The following is a 23,751-nucleotide window of genomic DNA, read 5'->3' on the forward strand; positions in this document are numbered from 1 at the left end:
CTTCCTGATGGAAGGGACTGGTGGTGGGTAGAGCTGGGTGTTGCTCTGGTGGGCAGAGCTCAGTAAAACTTTAATCCACTTGCCTGCTGATGGGTGGAGCTCTGTTCCCTCCCTGTTGGTTGTTTGGCCTGAGGCAACCCAACACTGGAGACTACAGGCTCTTTGGTAGGGCTAATGGCAGACTCCGGGAGGGTTCCTGCCCAGGAGTACTTCCCAGAACTTCTGCTGCCAGTGTCCTTGTCCCCACGGTGAGCCACAGCCACCCCCTGCCTCTGCAGGAGACCCTCCAACTCTAGCAGGTCGGTCTGGTTCAGTCTTCTATGCGTCACTGCCTCTTCCCCCTGGGTCCTGATGCACACACTACTTTGTGTGTGCCCTCCAAAAGTGGAATCTCTCCCCCACTCCTGTCAAAGTCCTGCAATCAAATCCTGCTAGCCTTCAAAGTCTGATTCTCTGGGAATTTCCCCTCCCGTTGCTGGACCCCCAGGTTGGGAAGCCTGACGTGGGGCTCAGAACCTTCACTCCAGTGGGTGGACTTCTGTGGTATAATTGTTCTCCAGTTTGTGAGTCACCTACCCAGCAGTTATGGGATTTGATTTTATTGTGATTGTGCCCCTCCTACCATCTCATTGTGGCTTCTCATTTGTCTTTGGATGTTGGGTATCTTTTTTGGTGAGTTCCAGTGTCTTCCTGTCAATGATTGTTCAGCAGTTAGTTGTGATTCTGGTGCTCTCGCAAGAGGGAGTGAGCGCATGTCCTTCTACTCTGCCATCTTGAACCAATCTCCTCCAGTTCTTACATCTTTTAATTTTTATTATTGCTTTACCCCATACTTGATATTTCTGACTATGTGCTAGACATTAGTTTGTAAAACTGTAGACATAATTTGAGGACAGAATTGCTTTATTATCCTCCAGAGTTAATTTACACTTGCTTCTGCTAAGTGCCTAGAAACACAAGCAATCCAGATGCATTAGTCCAATTTCAGGATTCTGACTTTGATGATATTCCTCACCAAAATTGTAACTGCTCTGTCTTGACCTTTATTTTTTCATTGCTTTTCAGAGATTCACAACTAATTTCTAAGAAAAATTCCCAAATCAATTGACATTAGCCCACATTCTCAATGGAAGTTAAGCTATTCATTTAGCTCATTCTCCACGTAACTGTTGAATCATTACCAATCAGGCAAAAATTTTAGTTAGGCAACTTAACTTGTTACTGACTTTTATGCAAGTTCTAGGTTTATACTAAGATGTTCTGTATATGTTACAGACATGTATATTATTTTTTTTTAATTTATATTCTAACGCAAGGTAAAAATCACTTGTGGTAGTTCACAGCAATATTCCATAGCACAATGTGTAACACAGATTAATTATTCAATAAATATGCAAATAATTAGGAATTCAAAGAAATAAACCCATAAAGAAATAAAGCTAGGTCAACTCCATCATTTATCAACAAGTAAAAGTATATCCAAATAAGAAAGTGCCTAGACTACTTTTCCTACAGGTAATTATGGCTTGGTATGTCTTTTGCACAATATACAGATTCAGTACAGTAATGCTGGTATATCATAACCAACACACACACATGCACACCCACAAGAAATAAAAATGAAGGAGACATGTAGTGTATTCAGAAAATGATTATTCAAACAATTCAGGAAAAACACTGAAGGCATCTCAACTACTACCCTATAATGATGGTCTGAGTCAAAGTCCTCTGAAATCTTACAGCTCTGTGCTATTACCTCCTCCTTTTTGAGTCCTTATAATCAAACACTTAAAATTACACAGAGTTCATCTTTTTACCATCTTCTAAGAAAATGTCCATCTATGGATATCATTGCCTTATTTACTGCATCTTATAGTTCTTGCAGTACACTAAATTCAACTATACAGATAAATGCAGGTGCAAAATTTAGTAGAAAACATAATTTTTCAAATCCCATTCACATAACACTGCACTGTACCCTAGAATGGACCGCATGTTCCATCCAATAGTTTAAAATCATCATACTTTAAAATGGAAAGGTCTTGTTGGAATATTTTATGTAGTTACAGGTGCCATATTTTAAGAAGAATATTGATGATACAAACTCTGACAAGATGGAATGCGTTCAGAAAGGCAACCCAGGCTCTGCCCTGACAGCAGCAAGGGCTCCGGCAGCACCTGGGTGTGCTCTGGCAGGTCTTTCGGCAGCAGACCGCAATGCTGAAGGCCAAGATCCTCATTGTGGGGCCCTGTGAGAGTAGAAAAACCGTTTGGGCCAACTTCCTGACAAAATCTTCTGACATCGCCGAATACAACCCAACCCAAGGAGTGAGGATCCTGGAATCTGAGAACCCATATGTTACCAGGAAAAACAAATGCACAGGGTGTGAATCTGAGCTCTGGGATTGTGGTGGCAATCCAATGTTCGAGTCTTGCTGGCCAGCCCTGATGAGGGACTCTTATGGGGTGGTGATCATCTTCAATGCTGACATCCCAAGCCACCTGAAGGAAACTGAGATGTGGTATTCCTGCTTCGTCCAGCAGCAGTTTTTACAGGATACTCAATATCTGTTGAGTGCACACCATAAACCAGGATCTGGAAGTGACAAAGCAAACCCAGCTTCGGCGCCACCCTTGAACAAGCTGAAGCTGGTGCACTCAAATCTTAAGGATGACCGGAAGAGATCAGGACGGAGTTCATAAAGTATTTAAGAAGCATAATCAACTCAGTGTCTGAGAGCAGAGACTGGGAGGAGATGTCAATTATCAATTAACCGGCCTTCACCTAGATGCTTCCGCATCCCAAATGAAGTCGATTTTAGTGCAAATCTGAAATCCATTCACCTACTGAGGTTCTCATCTCCCTTTGGCTGTAGAAGACATCTTCCTTATTTGGCCAAAGGTAACAGTCAGCCAGGGAGTTGACTCATACCGTCTATACTCTCTCCTTAGTTCAGCTGAGAAAATCCTGTTACTGAATTCTGATTGCTTTGCCCCAGATCTCTCCAAAGAGCTGGAAAACTGAGGTGGTTTTTGCTTCCCTTTCACGTTATGTCACATTACAAAAGTTGTGGAATTGTAACTGTCATAGCCCAGTGATAGCAACGGTAGTTTAAACCACGTGGATTGGCTTAAATGTGATTTTCATTCCTTAATCTGTACAATTTGCCTAGAATATTTTTTAAAAATATTAGCATTTAACTTCTCCAAGATTTTATTTTTATTTAGATGTCCTTGATATCTGGACACCATATCACACTGGAAGGTGGAATACATATACTTCTTCTAAAAAGGTTTTTTATTATCTCAGGGGAATTTAATTCTTAAATGTTATTTCATATAATACAGGAAAAACAATGTTATGCTGTCATAACACCCATTTGTAAAAATAGTCAAAAGATTTAATGCTCAGGATAACCAAATATGGTGAGTTTATAGCTTATTGTACAAGTTTTTTTTAGTGACCTTTCAAATTATTGTTCTTTCATAAATTTTACTTTTTGAATTTTGTAATATAGCCAACCTGAAAATATATTAACTAGATCAAAAGTTAGATGTAGGGACTTCCCTGGTGGTGCAGTGGTTAAGAATCCGCCTGCCAATGCAGGGGACATGGGTTCCATCCCTGGTCTGAGAAGACCCCACATGCCGCAGAGCAACTAAGCCCATGAGCCACAACTACTGAGCCTGCATGCTGCAACTACTGAAGCCTGCACACCTAGAGCCCATGCTCTGCAACAAGAGAAGCCACCGCAATGAGAAGCCCGCGTGCTGCAACAAAGAGTAGCCTCTGCTCACCAGAAGTAGAGAAAGCCTGCACACAGCAGTGAAGACACAACGTAGCCAAAAAAAGAAAAAGCCAAACATGTTAGATGTAGGTCTTTTCAACTGAGAGTGGAAGAAAAGTAGAGACACTTACAAGAGATGAAAAATATGCCCGGCTGTGTTTCACTCGTACAATGAAGAGGGCTGAAATGCAGCTGTTTGGGCAGTCTGCTTGAGAGAGTGGTGTTGGCAGATAATGAGGGTTCCCTGGTAAATTTAGACTGAACTACAGTCAACTCTTAGGAAACTGCCTGGATTACCAGTGAGCACATTTTAAGCCCAGGTTAATTTCCTTTTGCCTGACCTCCACTCAGTTGGAACTTTTGCAAGGAACACAAGATAATGTTAATGCAAACTGTAGTAAATCTTCCTTATGTAATACCTGCAATAATACTAATTGATGTTGAGACTACAGCTCCAAAACAGAGATTATTTTTATCTGATATTTTAATGATTATCCAAGAGCTCAGTAGAAAAATTAACCCAGCAGCTTTCATTTACATTCATAGCCAGAGTACAACCCTTGGGAGTCCTTGAATTGAGAAAAATGTTTTAAAATTTAAGAGGCCACATGTACAGAGGTTACAAGAGACCATTTAATGAAGAAGTCTCCCTGTCTTACCTGTCCCCAAACCCCAGCCCCTCTCCAGAAGCCCCCTTACCTTCTGTATTCTATCAGAAGTCTGTGCACATACAAATGTGCTTTATTAAAGGAAACAGTAGAAAACTATTCACACTTTTTTACAGCTTGCTTTTTTCACTCTTTTTTATTTGGAAGATTTGTGTAAATATATACAGAGCTGCCTTTTTGTTTTTTACAGCTGCATAATATTCCACTTAGCCATTTATTTGGGAATTTTATATTACATATTTTTACTAACAAAAAAAAGAGAAAGAAAGGCAACCCAAAACAATATAACGTCTGTAAAACATGTACATGAAAAATTATGAGAAACAGAAGCAGTTAATAAGTTAATTAAGAAATTTATTAATAAAGTTATCTTTTATTATTTGAAGGTCTGAACTGCAGAACTGATTAGACTGTTTCTGAGATTCTCTAGATAAGGACCCAGGGTACAAATGGGTGCATACTATAAAAAGGCAAATGTCAACTAAATATATGAAACAATCTAGAAATTTGAACAAAATAAAAAGAACAGTACTGAGTACTTGAAGAGTACTGAGAAACTTATAAACTAAAAGTATCAAGCAAAGGCTAACAGCTTTTTTATAGGGAAGAAGATAGGAATAATTAAAAATTTTAAGATTGCTTCTAAAACTAAGATTCTATTACTGTTTAGAATTACTTTTTTGCCTTCCATCAAATTACTGGCTTAAAAAAATTATACCATGAGTGCATAAAGTCTATCATCTGTAAAGAAATAATTTTCCTCACCCCATGGTAAAAAGATTTTTAAAATGTGACACAATGGATTTTTGCTTTCATTTATAATATATAATGCTTATATATTTTTATATATAATAAAACATATATAATATAAATTACTATATATTATATATAAATATATAATAGTATGTATTAATCTATTACCCAATAAAAAATCCTGCCCCAATATATATATTGTAATACAGTATATATAAAAATAAATATTAAGTATATATAAATATTTATGTATATCATAATTATATATAATGTTAATTACATATCTATATAAACATTCTATATATAGTATATTACATATAAAAATATATGACATATTTCAGAGAATGAAATTGTGCTTATACAGGTATGTGCTAAACTTTGTATGATTTATTTTAATTAGTTCAAATTTTAAAATGTACACACATACATGTGTATATATGTGTAACATATGTATGTATATGTGTATATATATATTTATGATCTGTTCTAACAATATTTTCTGATAAAGATTATTATAAAATAAATTAATAGGTAGTTTAACATCTTTCAAAACACTTAAAAAGTTTTTCAAGTACTTCCACTTTATGAGTAGTGCTACAAAATTAACTATTTTGATATAGAAAGACTATTTCACAAACTAAAACTATTTAGAACATAATAAAATAAAACGTCAAAACTGGATCACTCATTTATTATTCATTATAACAATAATATTACATAATGCATGGGTAGGAATTTTAGAAGGAAACAAGGAATGAATGCATCCTCCTTGTTAAAAACTGAACCAAGGCTACTCTTTGAGCATGATTCTTTTCAGCCCTGTGAAACCCCTGATTGTCCCTGTTAATTCTAGATAGTTTCAATGCACAAACATAAGTACTCACAGAAGACATATACTGTCATTTTAGGGTGTTAATAATAAACAAAAATGCTGGCATTCTGCATAACAAAGGACATTTCTAAAATGTTAAATTAAGGAGTAAGTATACTTGCCTGACCAGGGTAATATCCATATCCTTCTGGATAAGTTCAGTCTGTTTATTATTCAACTGTAATGATAGAGCATTATATTTACTCTGTGATACTTCAATTTCTTTCCTTGCTTCGATTAAATTGTCTTCAAAGGCCTAAAATTAGAGCACTCATATCACAAATATAATAAATATCAAATAAATAAAATTTAAAGTGTTATATTTAATCCACAAAATAACAGTGAAAAATCAGTAGTGCTTTAAATTTTATTTTTGTTTTCATTAAATTAAAAAATGTTAATACAATCAATAAATTTTACACCAGTCACAGGTTACTTTTTTCAGAAACTGTAAAAGTATCATCATCTCCTGGTGTGAAAGTTAAGAATCTGAAGCTAATAAACTTGAAAATCTATGTAGAAATTTACTTATTAAAATTACAATAAAGTATTATACAATGAAAAAAGTTAATTACTTTTTAACTTTTTCATTAAATGAGCTCATTTACTTAAATATTACTCAAAACAAATAGATATTTTATTATTTCCTCAACTTTAAATGCAGATACACTCGAGAAGAAAAAATGGTGCAGCAAAAAAATAAAAATAATTTTACAATGTTTCAGGTTCAGATCATGCTGAGTTCACTTGATTGTGGTGAAATTTCACCTAAAGTTCAAAGTTGGTCTTTTCCTCCTGATAATTCTCTAAATCTTTTTTTCATTTTGAAACAATTTTAAAACTGATGTACAAGGAATAAAGATGCAGATGTAGAGAATGGACTTGAGGACACAGGGAGGGGGAAGGGTAAGCTGGGACGAAGTGAGAGAGTGTCATGGACATATATACACTACCAAATGTAAAACAGATAGCTAGTGGGAAGGAGCTGCATGACACAGGGAGATCAGCTGGGTGCTTTGAGTCCACCTAAAGAGATGGGATAGGGAGGGTGTGAGGGAGATGCAAGAGGGAGGAGAAATGGAAATATATGTATATGTATAGCTGATTCACTTTGTTACACAGCAGAAACTAACACACCATTGTAAAGTAATTATACTCCGATAAAGATGTTAAAAAAGAAAAACTGATATACATTTTTTCAAAAATATTTTTTCTCAAAAATATATTATAAAATTAATTTATTTTCATAAAATATTAAATAAATATTTTATCTAAAAGTAGAGGATACCCCAAAATACACTATACATTCATTATGTACAAAAGCAAGCACAAGCTTTAGGTCAAGCACTAAAAATCTACTCTAGCAATGCACCCATACCTCATATATTCTCCCTGCAGTAACTAGAATGAACTTTTGAAGATAAAAATATTGGCTTTCAGCCAAGATAGCACTGTGAGTACATGCATATCTCATTTTATCATGTTTCCCGTTATTGCACTTCACTGATATTGCATTTTTTTTTACAAATTGAAGGATTGTGGTAACCCTGCATCAAACAAGTCTATCAATGAAATTTTTCCAACATTTGCTCACTTCATGTCTCAGTGCCATAGTTTGGTAATTCAAACTCTTTCATTATTATTATATTTGTTATGGTGACCTGTGATGAATGATATTTGATGTTACTACTACAACTTGCTAAAGGCTCAGATGACAGTTAGTTGTTTTTAGCAATAAAATATTTTTTTAAGATATGTAAACTGTTGTTTTATAAGAAGAATTTAAGAAGAATTACTTCTTAAACTCCCATTTATTAAAGAAGAGTAATGATAGATATATAGGTGGGTGTGTAAGTGGATGTAAGAGAGAAAGAGAGAAGGAAACATGGAAGGAAAGGGAAATGAGAGAAGGGAAGGGAAGGCAGAAAATAACAGGTGTTCGCTGGGACGCGAAGAATTAGGAACCTTTGTGTGTTGCTGGGACTGTAAAAATACTCTCAAAAACAGTATGGGGGGGTGGTTTTCAAAACATAAAAAACAGAACCACCATATAATCCAGCAATCTCACATCTGGGTATACATTTAAAAAAACTAAAAGCAGAGTCTTGAAGAGATATCTGTAAACCCATGTTCGTAGCAGCACTATTCACAATAGCCAAGTGGCAGCAACCTAAACGTCAAACGAATAAACAAAACGTGCTATACACATAAAATGAAGCACAATGCAGCCCCCAAAAGAAAGGAAAGCCTGTCACATGCTACCACATGGATGAACCTTGAGGACATTATGCCTAATGAAACAAATCAGTCACAAAAGGACAAATACCAGATGACTCCACTTATATGAAGTATCTAAAGTAGTCAAATTAATAGATACACAGAATACAATGGTAGTTACCAAGGTCTAGGGTAAGGGAGCACTAAGCAGTTGTTATTAAAAAACAGAGTTGCAGGTCTTGAAGTCAACGAAGTTCTGGAGATCTCTTTCACAGCAATGTAAATATAGTTAACACTACTGAACTGTACACTTAAAAATGGTTAAGATGGTTAATTTTATGTTATGTGTTTTTTACCACAATAAACAAGGAAGGAAATTTTGACATATGAAAGAACATGGATGGACCTTGAGATAATTATGGAAAGCCAAATAAGCCACTTACAAAAAATAATGTATGACTCCACTTATATGAAGAATCTCATAGAGACACAAAGCAGACTAGTGGATGCCTGGAGCTGGGGGGAGGAGAAATGGGAAGTTGTTTTTGAATATAGTTTCACTTTTGAAGGATGAAATGTTTCTGCAACTTGGTTGCATACCAATGTGTATATACTTAACACTGCTGAACTGTATACTTAAAATGATAAAAGATTCTAAATTTTATGTTATATTACTTAAACACAATTTTTTAAAAACCCTATGGAGAGGCCAAGATTTAATTAGATTAGACTGTGGAGCAATTTGTGTCCCAGGATATTGACAAAAACAACAGAAGAATCTAATCAGTCATCAGTTTTTGGAGGCCAACAGCTGGGTGTGATACCAACAGACATTAACAAACAAACATATTAACAGACAAATCAAGAGACAGACACATGAACAGACAAATCAAGAGAAGAGACAGTGAAGGAGAGCCCTGCTAAAATCACAGGGTGAATGTGCACATGTCCAGGTCTGTGCTTTATGAAAAGCAACCATGAGAGACTGTTAACAGCATGGGAAACAGATTTCCTAAAATGGCCCAATGAAAACATTAAAAAAACAATGAGCAAACATCAACAAGCCCTGATGTTATGGCAGTGAGGAGCCAGTATCCAAAACTGCTGCAGTGGGAATTCCCTGGCAGTCCAGTGGTTAGGACACCACAGTTTCACTGCTGAGGGTGCGAGTTCAATCCCTGGTCGGGGAACTAAGATCCCACAAGCCATGCAGCGCAGCCAAAAACAAAAACAAACACAAACAAACAGACAAAACAAAAAACAAAACCCCAAACTGCTACAGTATATAATTTTATTTTATTAACTTTTCTTGCTTTGAAAAAGTTATTTTTCTTTTTACTTTATTTTAGATTTATTTTTATTAAGATAACATTGGTTTATAATATGTTTCATGTGTACAACATTATATTTCTACTTCTGTATACCCTACAGCATGCTCACCACCAAAAATTTAGTTTCCATCCATCACCATACAGTTAACCCCTTTTATCCATTTCACCCCCCACCACCACAACTTCCCCTGGTAACCACTACTGTGCTCTCTGTATCTATGTGTTTGTCTCTCTTTAGTTTATTTTGGTTTTTGTCTGTTTCCTTTTTGTATTCCACATATTAGTGAAATCACACAGTTCTCCATCTGACTCTTTTACTTAGTATAATACCCTCAAGGTCCATACATATTGTCACAAATGGCAAGATTCCATCTTTTTGATGGCTGAGTAGTATTCTACTCTGTGCATACGTGTGTGTGTATGTGCGCGTGTGTGTGTGTGTGTGTATACCACATCTTCTTTATCCATTTATTGGTTGATGGGGACTCAGGTTGTTTCTATATCTTAGCTATTGTAAATAATATCACAATGAACATAATGGTGCATATATCTTTTTGAATTAGTGTTTTCATATTCTTTGAATAAATACCCAGACATGGGGTAGCTGAATCATATGGTAGCTCTATTCTTAATTTTTTGGACTCTTCATACAGTTTTCCACAGTGGCTGCACCAATTTACATTCCCATCAAGACTATGTGAGGCTCCCCTTTTCTCGACATCCTCAACAGCACCTGTTATTTCTTGTCTTTTTGATAATAGCCATTCTAACAGGAGTGAGCTGATATCTCATTGTGGTTTTGATTTACATTTCCCTAATAATTAGTGATGTTGAACATCTTTTCATGTGCCTGTTGGCCATCTGTATGTCTTCTTTGGGAAAATGTCTAATCAGGTCCTCTGCCCACTTACTAATTGGATGGTTTATTTCTTGAGTTGTATGAGTTCTTTATACATTTTGGATTTTACCTTTTATCAGATATATCATTTGCAAATGTCTTTTCCATTCAGTAGATTGCCTTTTCATTTTGTACATGGTATTCATTGCTGTGCAGCTTTTTAGGATGATGTAGTCCCATTTGTTTATTTTTGCTTTTGTCTCCCTTGCCTGAAAAGACGTACCCAGAAAGACACTGTTAAGACCAGTGTCAAAGCACATAAAGCCTATGTTATCCTCAGAGTTTTATTGTTTCATGACTTACATTTAAGTCTTTAATCCATTTTGAGTTGATTTTTGTGTATGGTGTGGGACAGTGGTCTAGTTTCATTTTTTTGCATGTGGCTGTCCAGTTTTCCCAACACCATTTATTGAAAAGGCTATAATGTCTTTATATATATATATGTTCCTTTGTTGTATATTAATTACCTGTATATGTGTTGGTTTATTTCTGGGTGCTCAATTCTATTCCATTGATCTATGTATCTGTTTTTCTGAAAATATCATGCTGTTTTGATTAATATGGCTTTGTAGTCTAGCTGGAAATCATGGACTGTGATACCTCCAGCTTTGTTCTTTTTTCTCAGGATTGCTTTGGCTATTCAGAGACTTTTGTGTTTCCATTATAAATTTTAGAAACTTTTGTTCTATTTCTGTGAACAATGTCCTTGTGACTTGGAAACAGACTGAACTGAAGCTATATATTGTTTTAGGTAGTATGGGTATTTTAACAATGCTAATTCTTCCAACTCATAAGCATAAAATATTTTTCAATTTATGTGTCTTCTCCAATTTCCAGCAACAAGGTCTTACAGTTCTTAGTGTTCAGGTCTTTCACCTCCTTGGTTAAATTTATTCCGATGTATTTCATTCTTTTTGTTGTGATTATAAATATGACTTTTCTTAATTTCTCTTTCTGCTAGATCATTGTTAGCATATACAAACGTAACAGAGTTTTGTATGTTGATTTTATACCCTGCAACTCTGCTGTATTTATTTTTTCTAATAGCCTTTTTTGTGGAATTTTTATGGTTTTCTCTATATAAAATCATATCATGCACAAACAGTGAGAGTTTTACCCCTTTCTTTCCAATTTGGATTCCTTTTATTTCTTTTTCTTGCCTAATTGCTCTGGCTAGGACTTCCAATACTATGTTAAATAAGAGTGGCAAAAGTGGCCTCTTTGTCTTGTTGTCTTGTTCCTGATATTAGAGAGAGAGCTTTTAGTTTTTAACCACTTAGTATGATGTTAGATATGGGCTTGTCATTTACAGCTCTCATTATGATGAGGTATGTTACTATTATAAACATTTAGTTGAGAATTTTTATCAAAAGCCAGTGTTGAATCTCGTCAAATGCCTTTTCTGCACCTATTGAGGTCAACATATGGTCTTCATCCTTTTGTTGATGTGATGTATCACGTTGATTGATTTGCAGATGTTGAAACCTCCTTCTATCCCTGTGATAAATCCCACTTGATCATGGTGATGATTCTTTTTTTTTTTATTGCGGTACGTGGGCCTCTCACTGTTGTGGCCTCTCCTGTTGTGGAGCACAGGCTCCAGACACGCAGGCTCAGTGGCCATGGCTCATGGGCCCAGCCACTCCGCGGCATGTGGGATCCTCCCAGACCGGAGTACGAACCCGTGTCCCCTGCATTGGCAGGTGGACTCTCAACCACTGCGCCACCAGGGAAGCCCCTTGGTTCTTTTCTTTTAGTTTCAACCTCTTTGGTAAATTATTCCTTCTGTTCATTAATTTTATTCCTGAGCTCAATGAACACCCTTTCTGAGTTTTCTTGTAGCTAGTTGAGTTTCTTCATGACAACTCTCTTGAATTCTCTATCAATCAGATTGCAATGTTCCATGACTTTAAGTTTAATTTATGTGGAATTGTCATTTTCTTTTTGTGGTACAATGTTACTGTGGTTTTTCATGGTGCTTGATAAATTGTTCCTCTGCTGGTGCATGTGAAGTAGGGAACACCTTTCTGCTTGATACTAGCAATTCAACAGGTTAGAAATTAGAGGTCTTTCTTTCGATTTCCAGTAGGTAGTGATATAGCACAAGTTTTGGGTTTCTCTTACCTGAGCTGCCTCTGATTCTATTTGAGAGTCTGCACTTTCCACGTTCCATCGCCTCTGTCAGAGGTGTGGCCCTGTGCATTCATTATTGTTTCTTGTGTCTCTGGGGTCATTGGTACCTTGCTTCTGCCAGTGTCACAGCTGCTGCTGCCTGGGGCCCTTGGATGGTGGGCTCTTCCCTCATCTGGGATCCAAAGTTGAAGGTTCCACTATCATGGGGGAAAGGAAAGGGGGAGCCAGGGTCCTGCGGGTGCCTCTATGGTGTCCAGTGTCGTTAAGTTTCCTGCAAGTGCCTCTGTGGTGTCCAGTGTTATAAGCTCCACAGCTGCAGATGTGCATGTGAGAGGCTGGAGTAATGGGTGCCTTAGCAGCTGGAGGAATGGGGTACCAGGCCCCACTACCACTGCTGCCCGGTTACTTGTGGCTGTAGTAACCATGTGGCTGGGAGGCTTGAGTCATGTGCACCACGTCCCCTGCCACTGCCAGGTTCTCTGGGGTTGCGGGCTCAGCTGCCATGGCTGATGGACCAGGACTTCAAGCATGCCTCTGCTGTTCCCTTGGTTCGGCCTCCTCCATGTGTTCCAGTCCACCACCTTTAGATGCACAGATGTGTGGAATTCTCCAGCAACCTGATATATTGGACAGAGGCTTCGTTTTTTGTGTTTTGGATGTTTTACTAGTTGTAGATTGAAGGGGAAAGACAAAGCTAGCTTTTTATTCTGCCACGGTGCTGAAATGACTCCTCCTACCATATAACTTGAAATGTACATTTTTCAACAAAAAAATTACAACATGCAAAGAAAAGGTGTCATTCGTGCAAAGCAAAGAAAGCAACAGTAACTGCCCATGAGAGGATCCAGATACCAGCCTTCACAAAGACTTCAAAAGAGGCATTATAAGTATATTTAAAAAGTAAAAGAAAACCATGTTTTAAAAAGTATCATATCTTTTTTAAAAAGTTAAAATGACAATATCTCATCTGATGGAAAATACCAATAAAGTAATATAAATTGTTTTGAAACATCCAAATGGAAATTCTGGTGCTAAAAAGCACAGTGACTAAAATGAAAACAAACAAAAAAACCTCACTAGAAGAGCTCAACATTTAATATGAACTGACAGGAATAAGAACAAAAAACTTGAAGTTATATCAAGAAAAAAGAATAATACAAATTAATAGCCCCGGAGGAATTATGGACACCACTAAATGCACCAATATAAGCATAAAGGGACTACCAGAACGAGAGGCAATAGAATAAGGACAGAAAAAAATACTCAGAAATAATGGTCAAAAACTTCCAAATGGGCTTCCCTGGTGGCGCAGTGGTTGAGAGTCCGCCTGCCGATGCAGGGGACATGGGTTCGTGCCCCGGTCCAGGAGGGTCCCACATGCCGCGGAGCGGCTGGGCGCGTGAGCCATGGCCGCTGAGCCTACACATCCAGAGCCTGTGCTCTGCAATGGAAGAGGCCACAACAGTGAGAGGCCCGCGTACCGAAAAAAAAAAAAAACTACCAAACAGTGATGAAAAACATTAATCTACAAATCCAAGAAGCTCAACAAACTCCAAGTACTATTTATAAACACAGAGATCCACGAAAAGACACATCATGGTAAAAATGCTGAAAGCCAAAGACACAGAGAAATTCTTAGAAAACAAAAGAGAAAACGACTCATCATTTCCAACAGACTTCAAAAAGATTAGCAACTAACTTTTCTTCAGAAATAATGGAGGATAGAGACAATGAGATAACATATTCAAAATGCTCAAAGTAAAACCTTGCCAAAACAGAATACTATATCCAGGAAAGCTAGCATTTATAAATGAATGCAATGAGTGACACCGGCAAAATGGAGAGTATGCAGCTCCAAGCACTCTTGCAGAAACATGGAGGAAAAATAGCAGAAACTGTTAGAACCAATGTTGCAAAAACTCTAGAGAGCATTCAAAATTTTACAGTAACAAAGAAAATGATGAACCAAGAAAAAAGCAACTTAAAAACTGGATAACAGATTTGTGAAGTTTTTATTTGCCCTTCCCCACCTTAGTCTCAGCACACTAGCCATCTTAAAGCCAGGAATCTTAAAACAGTATAATTCATATAGTGGCAGTAGCCAATGTTCCCAGTAAGGAATCCTTCCTGGCTTGAGAGAGAGCAGAACAAACTTTCCTAGCAAATTACTGTATCTGTCTGTTCTAATTTGTCTAGGGGTGACCTGAAGAAATAATGCAAAGTGATTATCTCAGACCTGACTGGGAACACAGACTGGAGAAGTGGAGAATATGGTTCAAAAATGCCATAAACTAATAAACCACAGATTCCTAGGGCAAAAGATGACTGGTTGAGATATTCAATACAATGCCTAAGTCATGGGACTAAACTCTGTGGGAAATTCTTTGGGAAAATAAGACGTTCAAAAATACTGATACATATGGGAATGTTCTGAAACCCAAACATATGCTCATAGAAAGATGCATATTCACAAAACTCCAGAGCTACCCTATGCTTTCACTTTGGGATTACCCCTGAGCTTAGTGTAAGTCTGGAAAAGTATTAAAGGAATGTCCCATTGGAGAGCCAATCTACAAAGACTGGGGGAGAGATGTGTTCTGTATCTCTGTGTGTGTGTATTTTCTTTTTTTTGTTTTGTTTTGTTTTTGTTTGTTTGTTTGTTTTAGCTCCTGTCAGCCAAGGAAAACTTCTGTCACAACAGGAAGGGACAAAAGCTAAAGGACAGAGACTTCAATGACTCAATAGAACAAGGACTAGAGACTGTGCAAAAGTAAATTGGAAGATAAAAAGACTATCATACCCTTCAGAAATTGAAGAGGAAGCAAAGTCTTGGGAAGGGGTAGAATCTGATTTCCAGAGTTATAACATTATAAATTTGCTATCACAAATACCCAATTTTCAACAACAAAAAATCACAAGGCATACAGAGAAACAGGAAAGTATGGCCTATTCAAAGGAACACAAAAATTAACAGAAACTATCCCTGAGAAACCTCAGATATCAGATTTACAAGGCAAAACTGAGCTGAAGAAAAATATGTAAAAAGCACTAAAGCAAATCATAAAAACAATGTATAAACCAAAAGGATATCAATAAAGAGCTTGAGATTATAAAAATGAATCAAATTCTGGAGGTAAAAAGTATAATAACAAAAATGAATAATTCACCAGAGGGTTCAACAACAGATGTGAGCAGGCAAAAGAAAGAATCAGCAAACTAGAAGACAGAACAAGTGAACTTATTGAATCTGAGCAGCAGAAAAAAAAAGAATGAAGAAAAGTGAATAGAGCCTATGAGAACAGTGGGACACCATTAAGCAGACCAATATACACATGAAGGGGGTTCCAGAAAGAGAAGAGACAGAAAAAGGGGCAGAAACAACATTGAAGAAATAAGAGCCAAAAAAGTCCCAATTTTGATGAAAGATATGTATCTATAAAGCCAAAGACCATAACAAACTCCAAGTAGATTAACAGAAAGAGACATACACTAAGATACGCTAAAATCAAACTTATGAAATGCATCCAAAAACAAAGAGAGAATCTTGAAAGTAACAAAAGAGAGTGACTTGTCACATACAAGGGATTGTTAATGAGATTAACAGCTGATTTCTCATCAGAAATCATGCAAGCCAGAAGACAATGGGACGATATATATAAAGTGTTGAAAGAAAAAAAAGTCAACATTAAATTCTATACCCAGCAAAAGTGTCCTTCAAAAATTTTACATTCACATATAAAAGCTGAGGGAGTTCATTATTAAATCTAATGTACAAGAAATGGTAATGGAATTCCTTCAGATAGAATGTAAGAATATACAATGATAACTCAAAGCCATATGAAGAAATAAAGGCTCCAGTAAAGGTAAATACATGGTCAAATATAAAATCTAATACTGTTTTATATTTGGTTTTAACCCTACTTCTTTGGGAAGAAGAAGTAAATCATACATAATTTCAGAGACATAAAAAATTATAAATCTATATTATAGGGCACACATTTTATAAAGATGTCACTTGTGACAACAATAATTTGAAATGGAAGGAAAAAGCAATATAGCAGAACAGTTTTGTATGCTACTGAAGATAAGATGGTATCAACTGAAATTATATTGTTATAAGTTTACGATGTTAAATGTAATCTTCAAGGTAACAACAAAGAAAATATCAATAGAATATACACCCCAAAATGAGAAGGGAATCAAAATGTGCCATTACAAATAATCAACTTAACACAAAAGAAGACAGTTATAGAGGAAATGAGGGACAAAATAATCTATAAGACATACAGCACATAAGTAATAAATTGGTAGAAGTTAGTCTTTACTCACTAGTAAGAACTTTAAATGTACATGGATTAAACTCTCCAATCAAAAGGCAGACACAGAATGGATAAAGAAAACATTATACAACTATATGTTTTTAAAAGAGACTATCATATCCAAAGACACAAAAAGATTGAAAATCAAAGGATGAGAAAAGATATTCCATGAAAATAATAAACAAGAGAGTTAGGATGGACATAAGAATATTGGACAAAATAAACTAAGTCAAAAACTGTTATAAGAGACAAAAGAGGACATAATATATTGATCAATGAGTCAATTCATCAAGGTGTAACCACTATAAACATACATGCACCAAAAAACAGAGCCTTAAAATATATAAAGTATAGAATTGAAGGAAGAAATAGAGTTTTACAATAATAGTTGGAGAATATAGGCCACTTTAAATAATGATAGAACATCTATATAGATGGTCACTAAGGATACAAAGAGCCTGAAAAACACTATAAACCAAGTATACCTAACAGATGTATATGGAACACTCTACCTCAAAACAGCAGAATATACATATTTCTTAAGTACACACAGAACATTCGCCATATAAGACCATATGTCAAGCAATAAAAAAGCTCATAATAAACTTTAAAAACTTAAACTAATAGAAAGTATCTTTTCCAACCACAGTGGAATGGAGCTAGAACTCAGTAACAGAAGGAAAACTGAAAAATTCAAAATATATGGAAATTAAACAATACACACTTAAACAGCCAATAGATCAAAGAAGAAATCACAAGAGAATCAGAAAATATCCAGAGACAAATGAAAACAAAAACATAACATGCTAGGACTTCCGTGGTGGCGCAGTGGTTAAGAATCTGCCTGCCAATGCAGGGGACATGGGTTCAAGCCCTGGTCCAGGAAGATCCCATATGCCATGGAGCAAATACACCTGTGTACCACAACTACTGAGCCTGCGCTCTAGAGCCCACGAGCCACAACTACTGAGCCTGCATGCCACAACTACTGAAGCCCACGTGCCTACAGCACATGCTCTGCAACAAGAGAAGCCACCACAATGAGAAGACCGTGCACCACAACGAAGAGTATCCCCCACTCGCCTCAACTAGAGAAAGCCTGCATGCAGTAATGAAGACCCAACGCAGCCAAAAAAATTTTTTTTTTTTTTTTGCGGTACGCGGGCCTCTCACTGTTGTGGCCTCTCCCATTGCGGAGCACAGGCTCCAGACGTGCAGGCTCAGTGGCCATGGCTCACGGACCCAGCCGCTCCGTGGCATGTGGGATCTTCCTGGACCGGGACACGAACCCGTGTCCCCTGTATCGGCAGGCAAACTCTCAGCCACTGCACCACCAGGGAAGCCCTAAATAAATGTTTTTTATAAAAACACATAACATGCCAAAACTTACAGGATGTAGCAAAGGCAATGCTCAGAGGGACACGTATAGCTGTAAATGCCTACACTAAAAAAGGTGACAGGGATTCAATACAATCTCTACCAAAATCATCTCAGCTTGCTTTTTTTTGCAAGAAATGGAAAAGCTGATTCTAAAAGTCATATAGAAATGCAAGACACACAGAATAGCCAACCTTGAAAAAGGAAGAATTTGGAGGACACACAAATCCCAACTGCAAAACTTACTATAAGTCTACAATAATCAATGTAGTGTGGCATATGCATGAGGATAAATGTATACACCAAAGGAACAGAATTGAGGTCCAGAAATAAACCCTTATATTTACAGTCAACTGATTTTCAATAAACATGGCACGATAAATTCAGTGGGGGAAGAACAGTCTTTTTTAACAAACGGAGCTGGGACAACTGAATACACGTGCAAAAGAATGAAGCTGGATTCCTATCAAACATCATATTCAAAAATTAACTCAAAATGGATCAAGACCTAAAGGTAAGAAATAAAACTCTTAGAAGAAAACATAAGTGTCCAACTTCATGATCTTTGATTAGGCATTGGTTTCTCAAGATGCATATCTGAGATGCATCTGAGAATGCCCAAAAGCATGGGCAACAAAAGAAAAAGGAGATAAATTAATTATCAAATTTTTAAACTTTTGTGTTCAAATACTACCATTAAGGATGTAAAAAAACAACTCAGAAAACTGAAGAAAATAGTTTCAAATTATATCAATAAAAAGAGGCTTGTATCCAGAATATATGCAAAAGAAATGATTTCACATTTCTTCAAAGACATGCAAATGGCCAATAACATATAAAAAGATGACCAGAATTATTAGCTATCAGGGAAAAGCAAATCAAAACCACAATGAGATGCCATTCACATCCACAAAGACGGCTCCAATCAAAAAGATAGACAATAACAAGTGCTGACGAGGACAAAGAGAAATCAGAACCCTCAGTAACTCCTGTTTGGAATGTAAAATAGTACAGCTGCTTTTGAAAACAGTCTGACAGTTCCTCAGAAGCTTAAAAACAGAATTATCACATGACCTAGTAATCTCTCTTTGGTATGTACCTATGAGAAATAAAAATGTGTGATGTATACACAAAATATTGTACACAGATATTTGTAGCAGTATTATTCATAACACAAATGTCCTTCTACTTGAGATAAATGAATAAAATGTAGGATATTTATATAATAGAATATTATTAAACTATAACAAGAATGAAGTACTGATACATGTTACAACATGGATAAACCCTGAAAACATTATTCTAAGTGGAAGAAGTCAGTCACAAAAGATCATATACTATAATTTCATTAATGTGAAATGTTTAGAGCAGATAAATCTATATATAGAGAAAGGCCATAAGTGGTTATCTTGGGCTGCAGAGCTAAGGATAAATGAGGAGTGATTGTTAAAGGTTACAGGGCTTCTTTTGGGGATGATGAAAATGTTCTAAAAGTAATTTTGGTAATAGTTGCACAACTCTGCATAAACTAAAAACTATTGGCCTGTACACTTTAAATGGATTAAACGTATGGTATGTGAATTATACACCAAAAGGAAAGAAAGAGATAGTTTTCTTACTGACAATGTAATTATATAACTTAGAAAAATCTAGAAAATGTACACATTTTTTGAACTAAGACATTTGGGGAAAATTGTTGAAAAGAAGCTCAAGATAATTCAGTAATATCGCTGTCTTCTAGAAATAATTAAAAATATAATTTAAAATATTATTCAGCAAAAAAAATATTTAGCATAAAACAATATTTTAATATTAATAGCTAGGAATAAATCTAATAAAAATGAACAGTACCGTTTTAAGAAACTTACAAAACCGCATGCCACATTCTTAAATAGCAGGATTATAATTCTTCCAAAATTAATTCATAAATTAGATGATGTTCCAACCTGCTTTCTAACAGAATTTTTCAGTAAAACTAATGAAATGATCCTTAAATATTATTAGATAGTGAAGAGGCACACGTAGGGCTCATGACTTACAAAAAGAAGAATAAAGAAGTAGATCACCCTACAAAATAATGAGTAAAATTCTAAAACTACAATACCTAAAACCATGAAAATAACAGGAAGTCCAGAAACAAACCCAAACATACCCATGGAAACTTAGAGATGTGAGAGAGACTGAATTAGAAATCAATAAACTACTGAATAAATGGTGTGGAAGACCACACCCAAAAATGAATTCTAAATAGATTAAAAATGTTAGGGTAGGGAATACTTAAGAATATAAGACTTCTAAAACAAAAACATTAGAGAAGGAAATAATAAAAATGACTATAAAAATCCACAAATTTTTGAATGTTTAATTCACCTTATTCAAGACTCACTGAACAGAAGGTATGTGTGGTATATATATATTTTTAAAAGTATTGCTATCTAGAATAAAGAATGCTTACAAATTAATAAGAAAAGATAAGCACTCTAATAGAAAAAAAAGTCAGAACTGAAAATCACGGTAAATCATAGAATGGGCTATTTGAATGGCAAATAAGGAAATGAAATCATCATCAAAAAATCATGCAGCTATGATTAACACAAGGAAGTACCACTTACCCTTATGACACTACCAAACTGCTTAAAGGCTATAGGGAAGCAGACACTGATATAAAAATAAGAAAACAAATGTGCCAGAATTCACTTCTCTCAATGGCTCAGTCATTCCCTGATTGTGCACTAACAGAATTACTGTATGTATTTCCTTAAATATCTGCAATGAATAGATTCACACACTCAGAAAGACAAATCCTTAAATAATCAGGCACACATGCATACACTCACACACACGTATAGACACACATATCCATTCTTACTATATTTTAATAGCTATATATATATGTGTGTGTATACTTATGCTATATATTCTTCTTAAGCATGTATACATAGAGGAACTATCATATTTACTAGCACTAAAATTTGTCTGAGGCCTTTTCAACAAAATCTATGTTAAAAGAGAAACCTGAAATTCAGTGGGAAAAAATGAACAAAAACATTCTCAAGACCAAGAGAAAGCTACAAGAAAATATTATTTTGAAAAAAACTGATCAAAAAGGATATAAGAATATTATAAAGATTGATTGCACCTTTTATCTTCTATAAAAATAAAATTTTACGATGAATAAGGCCCTCTCAAGCCAAAGAAACACATATAAAACACATGTGAGTATTTTTTCACTGTTTTGTGCTTTTTTTACATAGTTTTTAAAGGACCTGGAAAATACAGTATTAAAACTATATTGCAATGAATCCTAGCTATATTTATAAATTTAATCCCTAACTGCAAAAAGCCAAAATTCATCATTCTAAATATGTTTTTTCAAAACATGTTTTATTTCAAAATGCAACAGCCTTTATTTTTTAATGATTACATTTTAGATAAGTATTTGAAGTCAGTTTCCTGCTTTGCAACATCAATTTTTAAAAAGCTGTGGGTCTTAGCTGAAGGAATATAAATTAATGCTAGTCCCCACTGGTGGATATGAATATATAACTTGTTATTTAAAGAAAATAACATGTAATAAACTTCCTATAAGAAGTTAGATCCAAAATAACAGCACAGATTCCGTTCTCATTGCATACCTTTATTTTTGCATCAATGCTATACTTTTCTTTTCTCCAATGTGCTTCCTGCTTCCTCAGTTTCTCCAGGTCATTTAGCAGGTCAGCGCAGTGGGTACTTAATTTCTCATTTTCCTCCTTCAGATTTTTTATAACCAGTCTGTTTTGCTCTTCCTTATTCTGTACACACTCCTTAGTGTCCTGTAGAACAGTACCACAGGGGCCGATAAACAAAACAGAATGAAACAAACCAAAAAACAGGTGAGAACTAATCAGCAAATATAAACTGTACAATTTTACCCCCACAGCAGCTTCTATATCTGATGGCCAAGGTCACCTGTATACTTTTATTGGCCTCTTTTCATGCAGGTGGATGGGTCATATTTTTTCACTGGATGACAGCTTTGATGAGTACACATTTGCAAAGAGCCCATTAATTGATCAAGCTGCCTTTGATGCTGTCCCCAGCTATTTTTGAGACCCACACAGACATATCCTCCCAGACCTGGGTTTTATCAATTAATAATGCCAGTCCCATCAGAATCTAATTACAAGAAGCCACATATTCACACTCCTACTTTCTCAGCTCCATTTCCATCATTAACTATTTATCTTAAAGTTATAAAGCTTAGAGTCTTAGCTTTAAAGCATCTTTCTCAGAGTTTCTGCATGTGAGAAAACTGTATGGTACAGCAGGGCCTAAGGCAATTTTTCCTCCAAGCTTGTCACTTTCTGTGCCACAAAGGCTGACAAAGCTTTAAGTAGGACTTCAAAGAAAGTACTGTAAAACTATGTACAAGTCAACACACCTTAACTTCTTGACTTTTATCTTTAAATTTCTTCTGCAAGCCACTGAATTCTTTCCTTAAGAAAGCATTTTCTTCATCTACTGCAACCTTCCGTTTTACAAGGTCATTTATTTCCTGTTTTAGTCCTGATTCTCTCTATGGAAAAAAGCAAAGTTACTGATGAGCTGGTATTTCTAAGAAAAAATAATTTTATGTAAAAAGTTTTAGATTTTGACTGATAATATTAGAATTAACTACTTTTCACAATAACATCCATTATCATAATACTCATTTCCTATGACATGCCCAGAGATTTTCAAGTAAAATGTGCAAATCTGGTACTGACTTACTAGTTTAAGATGAAGAACCCGTTAAAAACTGGATACCAAATATTAAGCCACATACAGAAAGCAAACTTTTTGGATTTCTGTGTGTAATAGGAAAAAAACGAAATTTTACAAAACATTCTAATTAAAGAAAATGCTTATGTAGCTAAAATAAGAATTATCCTCTATTTTACTATCATTTGGAAGAAAATATTTTTTAGAGAAACGAATACAGTTTTGTGAAAGCATAAGCAATTTTAAAGAATGAAAAATGGAAAGTCTGCCTTGATACAAAAAGTATCTTGCTCTGTAGAAAGAATATTCAGAATATTAAAATTGCCATAATTTTTAACTGAATATTCTTCTCACCTACCAGAGTAAATGATATCTAATTGGAGGATGTATCCATGACTCAATTCTTAGTTTCCCTCTTCTCAAATCTTTACAGCTTTTCCCTCAGAAAATTTACCCACTCTCTTGGCTTCTGATCTCATCTCTGTCTGAAAGACTACCCAACCCATAATCCAGCCCTGACTCTTTCCCAATCACCAATCCCACATTTCCAGTTTTCTCTAAAATACCTCCATCTGAATTATCTGCTGCCACCTCGAACCAACATGCTAAAACAGACATCCATGTCCTGATATTAACTCTTTACTAAACTTACT

The 23,751-nt window shown here is 35.6% G+C and overlaps 1 protein-coding gene and 1 pseudogene across 2 annotated transcripts in view; one reads left to right on the forward strand and one right to left on the reverse strand.

Moving 5' to 3' along the window:
• CNTLN (centlein) overlaps window positions 1-23,751 on the reverse strand; it is a 334,860-nt gene that overhangs the window by 209,038 nt on the left and 102,071 nt on the right. For both annotated transcript variants that reach the window (XM_022573778.2, XM_022573774.2), the window contains exons 4-6: window positions 22,779-22,913; window positions 21,991-22,170; window positions 6,203-6,336 (exon numbers count right to left, since the gene is read on the reverse strand). In XM_022573778.2, coding sequence (XP_022429486.2) covers window positions 6,203-6,336; window positions 21,991-22,170; window positions 22,779-22,913 — 449 coding nt within the window. The remainder of the gene's footprint in view (window positions 1-6,202; window positions 6,337-21,990; window positions 22,171-22,778; window positions 22,914-23,751) is intronic.
• On the forward strand, window positions 2,050-2,890 carry LOC111174690 (intraflagellar transport protein 22 homolog pseudogene; annotated as a pseudogene).

This window comes from Delphinapterus leucas, chromosome 6 (assembly GCF_059928025.1).
Source record: "Delphinapterus leucas isolate spDelLeu-1000000601 "Yukka" chromosome 6, BTC_Dleu_Yukka2, whole genome shotgun sequence".
Lineage (NCBI taxonomy): Eukaryota > Metazoa > Chordata > Mammalia > Artiodactyla > Monodontidae > Delphinapterus > Delphinapterus leucas.